This window comes from Marmota marmota, unplaced genomic scaffold (assembly GCF_001458135.2).
Source record: "Marmota marmota marmota unplaced genomic scaffold, marMar, whole genome shotgun sequence".
In the NCBI taxonomy this organism is placed as follows: Eukaryota; Metazoa; Chordata; class Mammalia; order Rodentia; family Sciuridae; genus Marmota; species Marmota marmota.
The window spans coordinates 21,821,504-21,839,193 of NW_025999982.1; the positions used below are offsets into that span (position 1 = coordinate 21,821,504).

At 34.2% G+C, this 17,690-nt stretch overlaps 1 protein-coding gene across 2 annotated transcripts in view; it reads left to right on the forward strand.

The window, feature by feature from the left end:
* Positions 1 to 12,932, forward strand: part of Hcrtr2 (hypocretin receptor 2) — a 99,051-nt gene extending 86,119 nt beyond the window's left edge. The window contains exons 6-8 of one of the 2 annotated variants that reach the window (XM_048805526.1): positions 1,460 to 1,581; positions 2,987 to 3,212; positions 5,027 to 12,932. In XM_048805526.1, coding sequence (XP_048661483.1) covers positions 1,460 to 1,581; positions 2,987 to 3,212; positions 5,027 to 5,147 — 469 coding nt within the window. In that variant the 3' untranslated portion in view covers positions 5,148 to 12,932. The remainder of the gene's footprint in view (positions 1 to 1,459; positions 1,582 to 2,986; positions 3,213 to 5,026) is intronic. The other variant, XM_015487947.2, reaches the window with a different exon arrangement.
* The last annotated feature ends 4,758 nt before the right edge of the window (positions 12,933 to 17,690 follow it).

A 17,690-nucleotide genomic window follows, 5' to 3' on the forward strand; every position in this document is an offset into this window, starting at 1 on the left:
ACTATTAAGTTCAGATAATGGGTCAATATGACAGTAAAAGTGGTTGCAAAGGCAGTGGTCTACTCTGAACTTCAGGACCAGTCAACTTTATGGGGAATTAGCAAAAATATTGCAAATAGACAGGTCCCAAGGCTATACTAATTCTGTTTATAATAGACTTCAAACTTAACCTTGAATTGCTGCTTTTCTTTCCTGCTTCAGAGTCAATATCATATTCCTCACAGCTGGGGACTCTGGAGAGCACCAGCTTTGGCTGGAAACTGACTAAAGGTGGTAGAACCAGCTCCAAAAATTTCTCATTCTCTTTGGCCCTTGTTTTTGATTGCCTAATTGATTTTTCAATAGAGAAAAAAAAGTGGAAAATAAACTTTTGTTCAATAATATTATTTACTGCCATCCCAACCTTAAAGGTATAAGATTTTGAGTGGCTTTTCCTTGAGCCATATGCTAGATCATGAAAATTGTTTTGCCTTCATATCTTTCCATAATCACCCCTTCTTATTTTTCTTGCTCAGAGAAATCCCATACAAATTTATTCTGAACTTTTGCTAGATGTTGTGTTCTGTTCTTAAGAATGTTATAAGAAAATATGCTATGTTCATGGGTGGGTTTCTTACTCTCTATCTCTCTCTCCTTTATTACCCAGTCAAAATTCAACAAAAAGTGGATTTACTGCTCTCTTGGTTGTTCATTTGAATTTCCTATATCTCAGCACTTGTACCTTTTCCTTTCATTATTTCCAAATACTTACTTGTCAGTAATATTTATCTTATACTTCTGAGTTAAATATCATCCTATCCAAGGAAAACAAATAGCTTTCTAAGGAAAAAGTCCAAGTTCAATTTAAAATATTTTCAAGCTTTGAGTGTTTTCTTTCCCACAAAGTTAAAATGTTTTAAAAAGAATCTTGAAAATCATTCTTCTCTTTACCACATACATTTTCTTAAAATACTTAGCTCTAGGTTTGCCCTGAATATTAAATGCTTTTTTCTTTCTCTCTCACATACAAAAATATCCTAGCTTCTTTTCCTTGAAACTTAACTTTTTGCCTGATCAGTCAAATCCAACAAATAAGAAGTATTACTTAAAAGAAGTGCTTTTTAAATCACAATAGTATGTGAATATCAACAAAACATTGTACAATTGTATTTAGAAACAAAATGAAATAAGAAGGATATATATTCGATTTCTGTATTTTTTTTTTACCATAAAACATTGCATTTGCCGCCCCTCTGATTTTACTCAGTTTTTGACTTACTGATTGAACCATGGTGTCTCTGTTCAGGTACTGAAGCTATTCTAAAGGGACTCTGCTGTCATGAAATTATCAGTGATAGATACCTGCTCAGAGGACTAGGGGTTAGGCCTACCAAGGGCCCTGCTCACCTTTGAATTGATTATTTAAAATGTGCCTCCCAGAATCACTCTGGATTTTCTGTTTTTGTTTCTTTTCCTACAGAGTATTTGGAATGTTTGCCCACACTGAAGACAGAGAGACTGTATATGCTTGGTTTACATTTTCCCACTGGCTTGTATATGCCAATAGTGCTGCAAACCCCATTATTTACAATTTTCTCAGTGGTAAGTTTTCAACTATTTTTTCTATAATCCATAATTCTAAAAGAGGCTGAGGGATCGATAACCAAAAGTTTGGAACAATCTTGAAGTATGTGAAGAGCTTTGTTGCTACTTGAAACAAATTTTCCTCTGACCTGATTTGCTTGAGTGTCTTCTTTTCTGAGAAGAAACACATTACCTCACTCGTCAGAGAAAATTATCTAAGTGTTTTTTTTTTGTTGTTTTGTTTTGTTTTCTGGTAAATTTAGAAAAAGTGTTGAAATAGGAAGAAAGTGAAATTTGTAAGAAATGAATAACATAGAATCTTGTGTGTCCTATTTTAAACTTAATGATTCACAATTATGTAAAATAATTTTTATCTGTTTATTGTTCCTTTTCCAAATTGTGTGGTCTCACTGACCACAAAAACTATTGTTAATAAATTATACATAAGGTAAGCAACATGTACATACACACATCTATAAATTATTCACTCTACCTAAGTCTATGGAAAAAATATGATTTTAAAAATTATTTTAAATAACTATTGTTTTCTTTCTATTTTACCTGCCTGACTTTTATAATTGCATTTTCATTGACTACATCTTTGATTGTCTTCTTCTCTAACCTATTAGCTTAATATATGATATTTTTATATGTAAAAATAACAATTCATTTTATTGCTAAGTCAAAGTTCTGGTATGGGTTTAAGAATGAGTTAGGGAAAACAGCCAATAATTGCTGAAACTTGGGGTATCCTGATGCTTTAACATTCATATTCTCATGTAAATACTTGGTAACCCAGTAAAGTTAACTGAGGCACAAAGAAAAGAAGTGATGATTTCCAGCACTGTCATTAGCTCTAATAAAGGTGATTGTTTCATTTCACAACTTTCTAGTTGTCCATCAATAATTTTGATCCAGACTTCTAAAGATTTCCCCCCTTCTGTATTTTCTTCTGATATAAGTTATAATGCTTATAAATGGTTTAATATATTTTTCTAGATATTTTGTTGAACTTTTGTGTGCCATTAGTATCTTTTTTAGAATGAAATTGAGGGAGTCATTTCTGTACAATTTGGGCAATGCATAACATGGCTTTCATTATTTTTGAATAAAAATAATGTATCTCTGAGCATGCCTCTATAGATGATCATTTTTATTGTAATTATATAGTTAAATACAATTAAATTCATAAATACATGGGGTATGATCTAAAAGGAATGAAACAAACAATGAGCATCACATAGAAGAAGTCTCATTGTTACAAGAATCTACCAATAACATTAATTTCCTTTTCCCATTTTTTCCATCTTTGTAAAACATTGCACCTCATTGGTAGTTTGGCTCAGGGGAGTTCCTCAGTTGTACCTTAAGCAGTATTTGTTGAAACGTTTATGCATAATTCCTTTCTCTTTCATTCTCCCAGGAAAATTTCGGGAGGAATTTAAAGCTGCATTTTCTTGCTGTTGCCTTGGAGCTCACCATCGCCAGGAGGATCGTCTCACCCGGGGAAGGACAAGCACAGAGAGCAGGAAGTCTCTGACCACCCAGATCAGCAACTTTGATAATGTTTCAAAACTCTCAGAGCAAGTTGTGCTCACCAGCATAAGCACACTCCCAGCAGCCAACGGGGCAGGACCACTGCAAAACTGGTAGAATATTTATTCATATGACGAGGATACTTGAGTCAAACTATTCTTTTTAAAAATATCTGTAAAAGAAATTTTATTACCCTAATGATCTGAAGCTAAAATTATTCATTGATTTTTTTAAATAACTTATTGCTCTTTGAAAATAAAAAAAAAAGTGAGTTTAAACTAATCTCAACTTTTGACTTGAACATGTTAGAAGTTTAACATTACTGAACTTATTTCAGGCTATTTGACTTTTAGCTTCATGTATTTAAACGTGTGTCAATTAAATGTTTGAACATTTCTAATCCTTTTTATAATCCCTTGTTATTTTAATCTCACACATTCAAATTGGCTGTTAAAAATCACCAAGTATTATTCAGTGATTTTCTTTTGGTTACTAAAAGAGATAGCAATTACTAACTCTTGATTAACAACTGCCATATATTAACAACTTCACATTTAAAAAAAAACTCACAAAATACTATCAATACAATGTGACATCTGAAAGAATATATATAAAATAAAATATTACATTAGAAAATTTATAAACTACCTTTCAAAACCACATAAAATAAGGACTATTCAACTTTATTTTCCACTAGTTTACCACTCATTGATGGCAATTTTCTCAGGTTTATAACCTTACTGTTGCAAATATTTCTTCCCCAACATATGACCAGTAAGATAGTATATTAAAATTTTAAAATTGTAGTAACTCCTAATATGTAATAATTTCTGTCTCTTAGGAAAAATTTTAACATTTAAAAATAAGATAAAATCAAGGTCACAGGGAATAAGGAAGAGGTGAGTGCCTTCAAGAGAGCTGTAATCTAGGCAGTGAGACATGTTGAAGAGCACAAGAGGACACACAACTCAAGGGATGCTACCTGATGTGGCAGTGCTGTGGCACAACTAAGGAGGATGGTCCTCACCAGAAAATGGGCCATACATTTAATTACACTCTCTATGCCAGTGATTTCCACTGGGCTTGTGCTGAGATTCAGGTGGTTAGGAGGAAAGAGAGCCTTGCTGTCAACTCACACATGAACTAAAGGAGTAGAGCATGTGTAGCATAAACAATAGATCTGCAACTCAAAGCACTGAGTACTTTAGATTTGTTCTTCTTCAAAAATCTTCTGATTCAAATATTCACCTTGAAATTACATTAAAAGTAGAAGAAGGGTTCATGAAAACAATGCTCTTCATCTCATAGTATATCAGCAAGTCTTCTGATTGTATTAAAACAAGATAGGGACACAATATTTGAGAAAGATTTGGACAGAATATTTTTAGAAGATAATTAATATTTTATTATCTCTTTCTTTTTTGCCCTACTCATCATTTTCAGAGAAAAGTAATGCATCCAGATTTATTTTATAATCTTTTGAATTTAGGATTCTGTTACCTTGTGCCTTTTCCTACTCAAAGCAAAAACAACCCTTTTATACAGGTTTATGGAACTACATTGCTAAATATCTCCACTATTATCAGTGCAAATAGTGTATTTTGTACATGTGATAATTTTTTGTCTTATGTGTGTTGCATGAAAGGAGAGTTGTAATTTTCAGATTGGGATAAAAGTTAGCACTTTAAATAGTTTGAGAAAAAACCTCAGATATTTTGGTAACATGCCTTAATAGACAAGTAAAGCTCAGAATAAGAGTGAGTATTTTAAAAACTATTAAACCTAGTTCTTACCATTTAAAGGAGAGAGAGAGAGATTTAAGAGTGAATGAGGGGGAGAGAGAGAGAGAGAGAGAGAGAGAAGAAAACTCAGAGAGGTGGCATTTGTATAACTGATCTGAAATCAGAATTTCTTTGCTCTAAATCAGTGATTCTCAAAGTGTGGTTCCTGAATCAGCATCAGCATCTCCGGGGAACTTACTAAACATGCAAAACCAAAACCTACTGAACCAGAAACCTTGGGGTGGTACCCAGGAATCTATGTGTTAACAAGACCTACAGGTGATTTTCAAGCACCTTAAGATTTGACAAACACTGCTAAAAATGATACCATTTGGCATCAATTTATTAGCCCGTGTGAAATAAAGTCTCTTACTGCACAGGTATCTACAACAGGGACCACCGTCATCACTACTGTCAACCTGGTTGGAGGTCTGAAAGAAGAGGCTGAGTGTCAATGCTGAACCTCACAAGTGTCATCTCACTCAAAGAGATAATGGCTTATAAAACAAGTGCCACTGTGTTATAAGTGCAGTGTGAAAGAAGACCCGTGTCCAGGCACTCATATGCTTATAGTAACCTGAATGACTTGTGTTTTTAACTAAGACTTTCAAATTTTCAGTTTTATTTATTAAAATTTAAGTTTTGTGAAAGCAGATTGTTTTTAAGAATGATCATTGCCTGGAAGGAAAATCATAAAATAAAGCCAGTACTTAAACTCTGGGAAAGGAAATAATGGACCATGTATGTATCTCTCAACATGTAGACCCTGGAACTTCCTAAGAGAGCTGGACTTGTATGGGTACCTTAATAGGACAAATGGTAAAGACACAAGTTTGTAAGCCCTATGAATGTGATGGAATAAAGGGTCAACTACTTACCTCATTATGTGCTAATGACACAAATGAGAAGATTTGTTATGAAGATTGTGTTGGGCCATTTTATGCTATACAATTGAATATGTATCTCTGTTTTTTGTTACATTTTAAAAACTTAATGTAGTAAGATGTCATTGTCACTGAAATTTTATTTTCAATAGGGATAATAATTTTACCTAATATATATTATGTTTGAGCTTTATTATTTCTGAATTACTACAAAACCAGGAAAATCCAGATATTTGAGTCATTCATTCTTGACAATAGATTATAGCAAGTTTGTGAGAAAAATTACTTTCAAATTTCACAAAACATGAAGAATTTCTGGATACTAAATACCTGTCACAAATTGTTGGTAAGTTCATTGCTGTGTTCACCACAATGATATCAAGTTTCACTCCCAGTGTACATTGTTGTAAAGATGATCAAGAAAATCCACATAAAATGTACTCTGAATATGCTTAAATCTGAAACTTCAGAATGGCAAAAACCCCAAAGTTGTTTGATCCAAATTACAAGGAGGGCTATTAGTATTTTGATACTAGTGTAATAATACCATGTTTTGCATTTGGTGTATATCATAATAATAGTAAATTGCTTTTCAAAAATATCTGGCTAGTTGTTACAATTTAGAAAGCTTTTTATGAAAGTTAATTTCACAACTGATGACTTTTCTACTTCCTACAAGTCACAAGTCACAACTCAAAAAAATAATAATAATTCCAGTAGCTTATGTTCAAATGGTTCTCAAGTTGCATGAAGCAAAATAATAGTGTTTTTTAGAGCCATTATATAAACAGGAGAAATATTGCTAATTTGTCAATTTTATTACTTTATTTACCACAGAAAATGAAGTACAAAGGCATGAAAAACACTTACTCAAAGTTCAAAGGGACTTGTCTTCTAGATAACTACTGCTACTAATAGGGGGCAAAAGATGCCCCCTGATTTGCCACGTATTCTTATTCTTTAAATTTTCTTTATAAATTTTGAAGTTTTCCATGAAATGTGTTTCTCTAGTTATGGTGTTCCATGTGTGAAACATCATGTCAATTGTTCAACAATTATACTTTTAAAAGTTATTTATGCCTGAGTGTACTATCTTCATAGGAAATTTCTTATCAAACCCAAGGTGATTACACATCCGCTGCTGTGAAGAGTACTCATGATGCAGTTTTTAAGTAAAAAAAAAATCATATTGAGAATTCTATAATCACATCATACTGCCCTCTCTATTGTAAGAAAAATTTTGTTGTTGTTGATTAGATAAATTGAATATTCACTCATAATTAGTGTCAAATCTTTGCAGTTAAGGATCAGATTAAGCCCTCTGGTGCAGTACTTAATGACCAAAATATTTTTCCCAATAAGTTTATATAACCAGGGATAATCATGTTATAAAAGATCTTTAATATTGTTTCTAAGAGCCGTATTACAATAAAGGTTAAGATTAATACAGAAATATTTCTTAAAAGTTATATAAAGTTATGTACATAAAGCATTAAATGTTGGAGCTTTCGTTCTGAGTCAGAGGTTCAATGTACTTTTGACTTAGAGAAAACAACCTCATGATTTTCAATTTATTATCATATTATGTAAAGCATCCATTTACATAACTAATTGTTCTAAGCCATTATGTGTAAGACTGTTTAAACTCAATGGTGAATTCTGAAAATATATATTTTTCTGCTTTAAAAGATTCTGTTAAATTTCAGAATCAAGTGCCAAGGATTTTAATGTTCAAGATCCTTTTTTATTCAGCACTTTTAATTTTAACCTTTATCAAAGATAAAGTAGTCAGGCAAGATAAATACTTGACTCCTAGGGATATGTGATTAGAGTCTAGGGGTATTCCTCAGGAGTACGTGAACTTTTTATAGTGAAAGATAATCTATTTCAGTGGTGAGAATGTTTTGCTCTGAGCAATCTATGATCACTGAGTAGGTACTAATCACCTCCCCCTTGAACTAACCCTGAAGAGGGATCAGAGCATCTGCACCTTGATCCAGGCCAATGCCATGAAGGAGAAGTGGGTAACAGAAGGAGTTTCTTGGAGCACCTCTTTGGTCCCATCTTCCTTTCACTGCTTTCTCACTCATTGCCCATAGGGCTGATCCCCAACCTCAGCACTGACAGATCTCTTAGGAGTTTCTCTTGCCTTACAGAGCTCCTGGACCTTCCTTCAGTTCAGCACCATCCAATGACCTCAGGCTCTTTCTCCTTTTTTTCAAATATTCCTTAGTTGTCAATTGACATTTATTTTATGGGTTTATATGTGGTGCTGAGGATCAAACACATGCCAAGCAAGAGCTCTGCAGCCCAACCCTAGGCTCTATTTCTTAAGAACAATTGGCAAGTAGTAAATTTGGAGAAAAAAATGAAGCAGAATTCAAGGAAAAGGGAAAAAATGTGCTTTACAACAAAAACCTTATCAATTTTACATTTTTTAAAAGGTCAGTTATTTCCTTTCCAGAATATCAGTGATTGCCAGAATAATGTTCACCATGGACTTCTGGATGTATCAGCTCCTTTTCCAAGGCCTAGCTAAGCTTGCTGTCTCAAACTGGAAAGGATCCAAGTTTTGAGATCCAAAGCCAAGGTAGATCAGTGGGTATATGTGCTCATGGAGTAGCCTATGGCACCTTCAGAAGCAAAACATCGATTGCATTACCTTTTGTAGGTCAAACCCCCAAAAGGTAATACAGATAATAATAATAAATACAGATAATAATTTTTTAAATGTTGTTTTTACATAATAAATTCAAAATGAATTTCAAAATGCGTAAGGCAATATGTTAATTACTAGGGAAGTGTGAAATAACCAAAATGTTTGTGGAACTGGGAAAACCCTGATAGTGCCTGGTAACCTGGAGCTCCATTTCCTACTAATGTGACACAGAGGATATCTTCAGAAATGGATAATGTTCCCTTTCACAGGACATGGATTTAAAAGATGTAAGTGGAGAACTTTTATCTAATAAGCTGTGTCCAGGTCATACACAATATCCATTATGGAATTGGAAAAAATAACCCACTCATATTAGAGCCTTACTAACACACATATTCAAGCACTGTAGAATGTTTGCAAATGCAAATCTGTGTGTGTGTGTGTGTGTGTGTGTGTGTGTGTGGTTCAACACAGGTAGTTGGTCTGCAAATATATCACAATGTATCTTAATTTCATATGAGTCTTTTAACGATTTCTCTTTTATCTAGTTCACTCTCTTTAATCTGGTAACTAGTTCTCCTCACCCTGTTACAAATATCCAGGTTTCATATCTTTACTGTTCTAGAAAGATTTTCCAACAGATTTTTTTTTCTCTGTGTTGATTTTTGTGAAGTTTACTTTTACTGGCTTTCATATGGTTATAGAAATTAGAACAAATGAAAAGGAGAGGTCCATGAATAGTCCATCTACTCTAACATTACATGCCAATAGTACTTTCGAATCAAATGTCCTTAATTACAAGGTCCATTCTGAAATTCCTTCCCTACCCAGAGAAAAGCAAGACCATGAATGGTACTGCACTAATTTGTAGACATTGTGTACTGAAGACATATTCTTACTTTTTTTTTTCCTAATGAAAATCATGCCAGTTTTATACAATGCAGACACCACTCTTCTATAGCACTGAAAATAAAAAGGTCCAAGCCAGGCACAAAGTCCTTGGGAAGTTAGGTGGGCCTCAGGATTACCAGCCTCTCTCCTGTGGTACAGATTCCTAACACTCCAGGAAGGAAGACTGCCAGGGCTTCAATTATATCACTTTCTTCACCTCATCTCTCGTGTCATGAGCACACACTATTTTTTTCTCCTACTTTAGAAGCAATTCTGAAAATAATTTTTATTATTTATAAATGCTCTTTAAGACCACACAAATCTGCAAAACTTGATCTTGCAAAGCCTCTACAACCCTTACTTCTTATTCCCCAGTCTTTGCTTTTAACTAGGTGTGTTTGGAGGCAAGAATAGGTTCATCTCATTTTTCTTTAGTATTTATTAATAATTTTCTCATTTATTCATCTTTTTATATAGCAAATTATCCATTTGAAATGTATCTGCAGTAGGTACTCTTTTACTATGTAAATCCTGTAATTCTATTCCTTTTATCCAGAGCTGTTATAAATGTAGAATTTACCTCATTCTACACTGGCATGTTGAAAAGGTGGCAGAACCCCTCCTCATTTAATTATTAAACTAGGTATATTGTATTTTGTTCTCCTCTGGAAGAAACTTTCTACAGATTGGTAAGAATTGACCAAATTAATTAAAATATTTGTATTACAAAACTACCTTTCTCCTGACAACGTATGTATTCTTTCCTGAATCTAGAGTCCACCAATTCTAAAAATTCCACTTTCCTCACCTGAAAATCCACTCTAGGCCTTTAGGATGTATCATCATAAATAAGTTTGTTTGGTTTTACCAACAGATTCTGAAGAATGGGCTTCAAATGCTACCCCAAGGTTGTTATAGTCACATTTCTAAAAGGTGCTAACCGTTCCTTACCTTCTTGCCCCTAGATTGTACTCTTATTATGACGTTTTTTAAACATAACTAGAATACAGTGAGATGGTGGAGTTCAGAAGGCTGAAAAAGGAAATATGTCCCTTGTTTTGTGAACAGAAGTATCTGTTTCAAAAGTTCACAGCACTGTATGTATTCTTGTAAGACAGTCTTTCACGCTTATTGTTCATCAACTGCTTACAAGCAGATTAAAAAGAGCCCTGAATGTAACTTGTTCAAGAAACTGAAACCATCTACCATCTGTTAATTGGTTGAAAAGTGATGGTAAGGCCAGCTACTGATGCTTATACTGGTTCTAAAACTTGATATTTTAAGAGCCATGGTCTGTTAAGATGTTCCTTTAACAAGATTTTCATTGGGATAAAACATTAATGAGTTCTGCCACCTTCTTTAAGTAACTATTTTTGTTGTAGTTGTTGTGTTGTTGTTGTTTAATTCAATACTTAAATCAGATGAATTTAGGATGACTAAATTACAGAGCACAGAATGATAGTTAAGTATTTTATATACATATAACAGTATCATGTTGTCACCAGGAATATCCAGACTAGATCACTAAAAACAGCTACTACCATCATTACAGAGCTTAATAAAATACATTAAATAAACGTGATTATTTTGCATAGCTATACCCCAATAAGCTCACTAGCCAGGGTTTGTATAATTTAATATCTCCACTCAAGGATTTTGGCCAATGTAAATCCTGGTCACCTATATAGAAGACAATTCATCCAATCACACAATAGCACTGATATTTTTCAGCAGTTCTTAGATGGTAAGTTGTGCTAGTGCCTCATAAAGTTGAACATTCTGTGAGTGATTTAGTGGGAGTGGATTTTGACTATACTTTGTTTCCAAGTTTACATTATTGTGACCAGTCTTCCCTGGCAGGGACTACTAATTTTTTTGCTTCAATATCCCTTGAGATTCTTGTTAAAAATGAAGATTCCCTTGGTTTGGAATGAAATCCAGATTCTGACTCACATGGTACAGAATGGCCTTTAATCACTTATTTATCACCTGGGACTCTAGGGAGGTCCACCATTCACTCATTCATTTTAGAAAGGATTCTGTTGTATCTTGGAGAGAGCATCTCTAGTCTATGGGCCTCTCTGCCCGCTTCTGACTAGAGTTGGCTGTGTTTTGTTGCAGCCATTGTCCTTGTTTGGCTTCTTAATGTTTGAAAATGTCAATATAATCCTGTTTTATAAGAACAAAATTATAAGTACCTATTCTTTTCTAGCAATATAGCTTAGTTCCAGACTTTTGTCACAATTCACAGATTTTCTCCCAGTTATAGATCTGTAACTAGCAATATTTGATCAAAAAGAATGATAAGAAAAAACAAAACATTCTCTACCCTTACCAGATGGTGTCACTTTGAACTTACTTATAAATAAGCTTCCTTATGATGTTTTTCAGAAACTAACTGGAAGTAATGAAAAGAACCTATAGAATTTACTTTTGCATATCAAAACCAATGACTGGAAACAATATCTTTGGAGAATTTTCTGTGGTAGATCAAGGAATCTTTTTTTTTTTTTTCTTTTCCCTGTCTTTCCATCTACTTCAAAACCCATTCTTATATTAACCTCAGGAGAAACTGGGTTCTCCTGATACAGTGTGTGGTGTGTGAGTGTATACTTTTACAGGATGTTAGCATTCTAGTCCAAAGATGAGTCCTAAAAGTACATTACTCCATTTACCTAAAATTGTGACTGACCTTGCTCATGGCATTCCAAAGTCCTAAAATGAAAGAGTTTGTAAGGAAAATTTGGGGGGGACTAAGCACCAAGAGTACTTGTACTTTTCTTGTTTTTATCTTAATACCATTGTACAATATTTTGTTGTTTTTTTTTTTCAAATTGTGCTCACTTTTCAAATTGCCTGTTGGAAAGATTAGATCTGTAACCTACTCATTCCCACCTTTGCAAATATATACCACGTCCTAGGCAACATTGTATGTGCTAATCTCCATCTAGTCTCACTTTATTTTCCTACTTTTCCTTCCCTATTTGTCTTCATTTCCTGTAATTTTAATTTTTAAAATTGTATTTGGCACTAAAATGATTCTTGGAACAAATAAATATAAATAAAGTCTGTTAGAAAGCACAAAACCCAAGAGTACTTGAAAAAATTTAACGACATGAATGGCAAGCAAAGCTAGCTTCAGATATAGTTACATATACACAATGTTTCTTTTCAATATCACTAAACTGTATCACAAGTGAACTGGAACTATAAAAGTACAGGTTAGATACAAATGCAGACTTTAAACCCCAATCTCCCAAAACATGGCCTATATGTAAGAGATTGTTCTTACTACAAATTTCCAATGAAGACTTGGTTAAATTATTCTGCCCAGGTCAGGCCACAACCAAAGAGTAAACTTCCCTACATTACATATCTTGAGACCTCCCTAGATGGAATTAAGAAACTTCTGTGCCATCAAGTGTCACATTAACAGTAAACATTCACAGACTGAACCAATAAATGAGAGGTCCGCTGTCTCGGATTGTGCTTTATTTTACTTACTTTTGAAAAGTGTTAGGAACAATGTGAGACATTGCTAGTAAAGAAAACAAAAACTGAATGTTTACTATTTATGTGAACACTGTACTTAGAAGTGATATACAGATCAAAGAAGGAAATGCCTACCCACATTAAGCTAATGCTTTTCTTGGGAAGAAGTTAAACAAAATTTAAAAATCATTTTTTAGGTGTCAGAGATTAGACAGGATAAAATGTCTGGCTCTGCTTAAAGAAAGGTGACATTGAAAAGAGTTGCTGGAATGTAAAGGCAGACATGAAGAAGGCCATTCTGTACAGAAGGGACAGCTCCATATTCAGACAGGATGTAGAGCAGCACCCCCATCATATCATTAAAAGGAAAATGGGGCTCTGGCAGGAACTGGTGTGGGATGGACGGGAAGGGATAGATGATAGTAAAGCACTTTTTACAATGTTCAAGGAAACTTGAAACTTGTGTTACATAATGAGGAGCAATGTAAGAATTTTGTTCAGAACAGTGACCAGGTTAGCTTGTGTTCTACAAAGTATATTAATAGCCCTATAGTGATGAATTGGAGAGCTGGAGGGTTGTTAAGTTTAGATCTCAAATTGCCTTTCATAAAAGTATCCATTCTCAAGGAACATAATTTGGATCTATACCAAGGCAGTGGCAATGGGGGCTGGAAAGTCAACAAAAGATTTAACATCTAGATGAAGATTTGGGGAATAAGAGAGATCACATTAATGTTTAATTCTATTTACAATGGATCCTAGCCATCACCTACTTTAACAGTGGTGCGGTTCCAGTAGCTCAGACTAGGAGGTACTTTAAATACATTTGCAGTTTGTCCTCCCCTTGTTCACATGGTTTTACTCTCTGTGTGTGGATGGGGAGGCTGAGTTGTGACCATGCATGCAAGTTCACTCCCTGAGGTGGCTCCTTCCTCTTTTCTGCCAAGGGATGTACCCTACCCCCTCCTTCTGGCATATGCTGCCTCAGGCACCCACCCAGCCATTGCTGCCAATCTGCCAGTCTTACAGCCAAGAATCTGCCACCACCTGGCCCACAGCCTACTCTGCTAGCTAGCTGCTCCCTGGCTAATGGTGGCCTTCCTATATGAGTGTGGGCTATGAGGGTCTTCTCTCTCTCTCTCTCTCTCTCTCTCTCTCTCTCTCTCTCTCATTGAGTGTATAAGTGTATGTGTCTACTTTAAACAGAAGGAATGCAAGACACATTTTCTTTTCTCATGTTATACACATCCAGAGGTGTCTCATATTAAAACCTGTCCTAAGTCCAAATCTTAGAAGCTCTTTAGTAGTGCAGCTTACACTTGGATTGCTCTTTCTCAGGGGGCCACCCTGTAATCCTTGAGCCCTTTCTGGAGACTGTGTCTAGGCAGGAAGATAAGTCGGCGGTTTGTGGGTGCCAAATCCAGGATGTGTCAAACCAGAGGGTGACATTTGGGGGAGATTTTATGAATCAAAGAGAATGCCTCCCAAGAAAATACTTTAAAAACTATTTAAACTTGAAGTGGCAAAATGAGAATTCAGAACAGAAAAATAAAGGTGACAAGAAATGAGCTGAGTAGCAAATCTTAACATAAACATTCACATATGCGCATACACTTACAATGTCAAATCAAAATTGATCATCTATTAGATAGGGTTAGTTTTAGCTACAGAAAACAGAAGTTCAAGTGAGTGGCTCAAAGCCAAAGTCTCCTTGTCTTTCACTTACTTGCACTTCAGAGCAGGCAGGGTGCACAGTCTTCAGGACACCAGGCTCACCATATTTTCTCTGTATCTTTCAAGAAGGTTTTCATGCTCCAGGTTGCCCTGCAGGAAAGGTGGCTGTTAACACTGCATTTATTATGCCATTTATCATGGCAAAGAGAATAGAAAAAACGAACAGAAAGACACATGGCATCTGTGACATCAGCCTTTCCCCTTCTCAGGAACTTTCCTGGAAACCCTGATTAACCATTTTTATTTTCAGAGAGTACAGGATATGAAGTGCTTTAACTGGGCTCAGTGATGCTTCAGATTAGGGAAAAATAGTAACATAGATAGCGGAGAGGAAATCAGCAGTCTGCTCTCCACTAATGCTACAATTTATGAAAGTATATAAAATGCATGTTGAAAACCTTGAGAGGACTGGGGCTGGGGCTCAGAGGTAAAGGTCTATCAACAACTAAAAAAATATTTAAAAAAAAATTTAAAAAGAACCTTGAGAACAAGGAGTGACACTTAAGGAAAAACTTCATAGGAGACTGGGACTAAAAATCTTAAATGATTTAAGATAAAAACCTGAAAGTTGATAATGAGTTGGGGTACTGGGTTGAAAACTCTCATTAAAAAATGACTTAGAAAGTATAAAAGTAACTATATTTTATAGTAAAAATGAGTGGATTGAATCCTACTCAACCAAATTCTGGTCATACATTGTTTATAAGAAGTGTATTTAAGGCTGAGAATGTAGACTAAAAAATTGGAAGAGCACTTGTCTAGCATGCTTGTAACCCTGAATTCCATCTCCCCAGTACATATATATATATATATATATTCATCTAAAATGATGACAAAAATTTTAAAGAAAAACCATGAACAAAGATAGTCCAGGCAAGTGCAAGTTAAAATAAAGTTAATATATTAATATTAGGCAAAGTAAAATATAAGGTGATAACATGACAAAGAGAAACATTACATAGGGATAAATACAACCCAAATCCATGGTCATGGTCACAAACTTTTATGAACTTGAAATAATACTGACAATATAAAAATAAAAAATACTTGATCACATGTCAACTATCTATTCATATATGTATCACACTAGCATTAATGTATTTGTCAGACAAAGTAACATCAAACTAAATTAATATATTGATATCACACATATGTATACAATACTTTGTTGTCTATACATAAGAACATGATTATCTTCTTAAGATATCAGAATATTTATAAAACTTGGTAATGTTTTTTAGTCAATCAGAAAACTTTGATAAAGGCAGGAAGTTATAGATATTATGAACTAATTTAATAATTTAATACCCACTAGTCATAAATTGAGTCAATATTAATAGTGGTTGTGAACTTAAACCCTTAAATTAGCTTAGTCTTATGATCTTGAAAAGTTACTCTCTTCTCTCTAGTTCATCAGTAATATAAGGATTAAAATGGTGTAATACAATATATTATAAATATAATATAAAATAGTATATATAATTATAATACAACATCTTAGAGCTCTTTTGAGTATTGAACTACTCACCACATATAAAACACTTAGAAACCTTGTTGGTATATACTACATACAAATAATATTAATATGGATATATGTTAGCCTAAAAAGTTAAGACACATGCTCTTAAGTAGTACTTGATTTAAAATGAAGTAAAAGGTAAGATGGATTTAATTTAAAAATAATGTAAAAATCGGGGGCTGGACATGTAGTACAGTGGCAGAGCATATGTTTAGCATGTGTGAGACCCTGGGTTCGATTTCTATGACCAAAATTTAAAAAGAATATGTTGACATATTTAGTTATACATGATATTAGTGTATATTTTTGGCATATTTATAAAAACATGGAGTACATCTTATTCTAATTAGGATCCCAGTCATGTGGTTGTACATAATGTGGAGATTCACTCTGGTATATTCATACACACACACACACACACATAGGAAAGTTATGTCAGATCCATTCCAATGTCATTCCTATTCTTGTCCCCCTTCTTTTCCCTGTATTATGCTTTGTCTAGTCCACTGAACTTCTATTCTCCCCTGTCCCCATTGGATGTTAGCATTCACATATCACAGAGAATATTCAACCTTTGGTTTGGAGGGACTGGCTTATTTCACTTAGCATAATAGTCTTTAGATCCATCCATTTGCCAGAAAGTCATAAAGTCATTCTTTTCTAGCTGAGTAGTGTGTGTGTGTGTATATATATATATATATATATATCACAATTTTTTGATCCATTCATCTGTTGAAGGGCACCGAGGTTGGTTCCATAATTTAGCTATTGTGAATTGAGCTTCTATAAATATTGATATGGCTGTCTCAATGTAGTATGCTGATTTTAAGTCCTTTGGGTTTAAACCTAAGAGTAGGACAACTGGGTCAAATGATGGCTCCATTCCAAATTTTCTGAGAGATCTCCATACTGCTCTCCAGTGTGGCACCAATTTGCAGGTCCACCAGCAATGTATGAGTGTACATTTCCCCCACATCCTCGCCAACATTTACTGTTACTTATATTCTTGATAATTGCCATTTGGACTGGAATGAGATGAAATCTCTGTGTAGTTTTAATTTGCATTTCTCTAATTGCTAGATATGTAGAACATTTTTTTTCATATATTTGTTGACCAATCATATTTCTTCTGTGAAGTACTCATTGAGTTTCTTTGCCCATTTATTAATTGGGTTATTTGGGGGGGGGGGGTTGATGTTAAGTTTTTTCAGTTATTTATATATCCTGGTGGTTAATGCTCTTTCTGAGGTGCAGGTGGCAAAGATTTCTCTCCCATTCTGAAGGCTTTCTTTTCACATTCTTGATTGTTTCTTTTTCTATAAATAGCCTTTTAGTTTGATACCATCCCATTTGTTAGAATAAGATGTACGTCATGTTTTTATAAATATGTCAAAATATACTATACTGTCCTGTATAACTAAAAAGAACAAGTTTTAAAAAGTACAAATAACCAATAAATACATAAAAAATGCTCAAAATATTTAGCAATCAGGACATGCATATCAAAACTATATTGAGATTTCATCTCACCCCGTAATAATGGCTTTTATTGAGAATACTATAAAAGAACAAATGCTGGTGAGGATGTTGTAAGGGCCAGTGAAGGAACCCTTATACACTCTTGGTGGGAA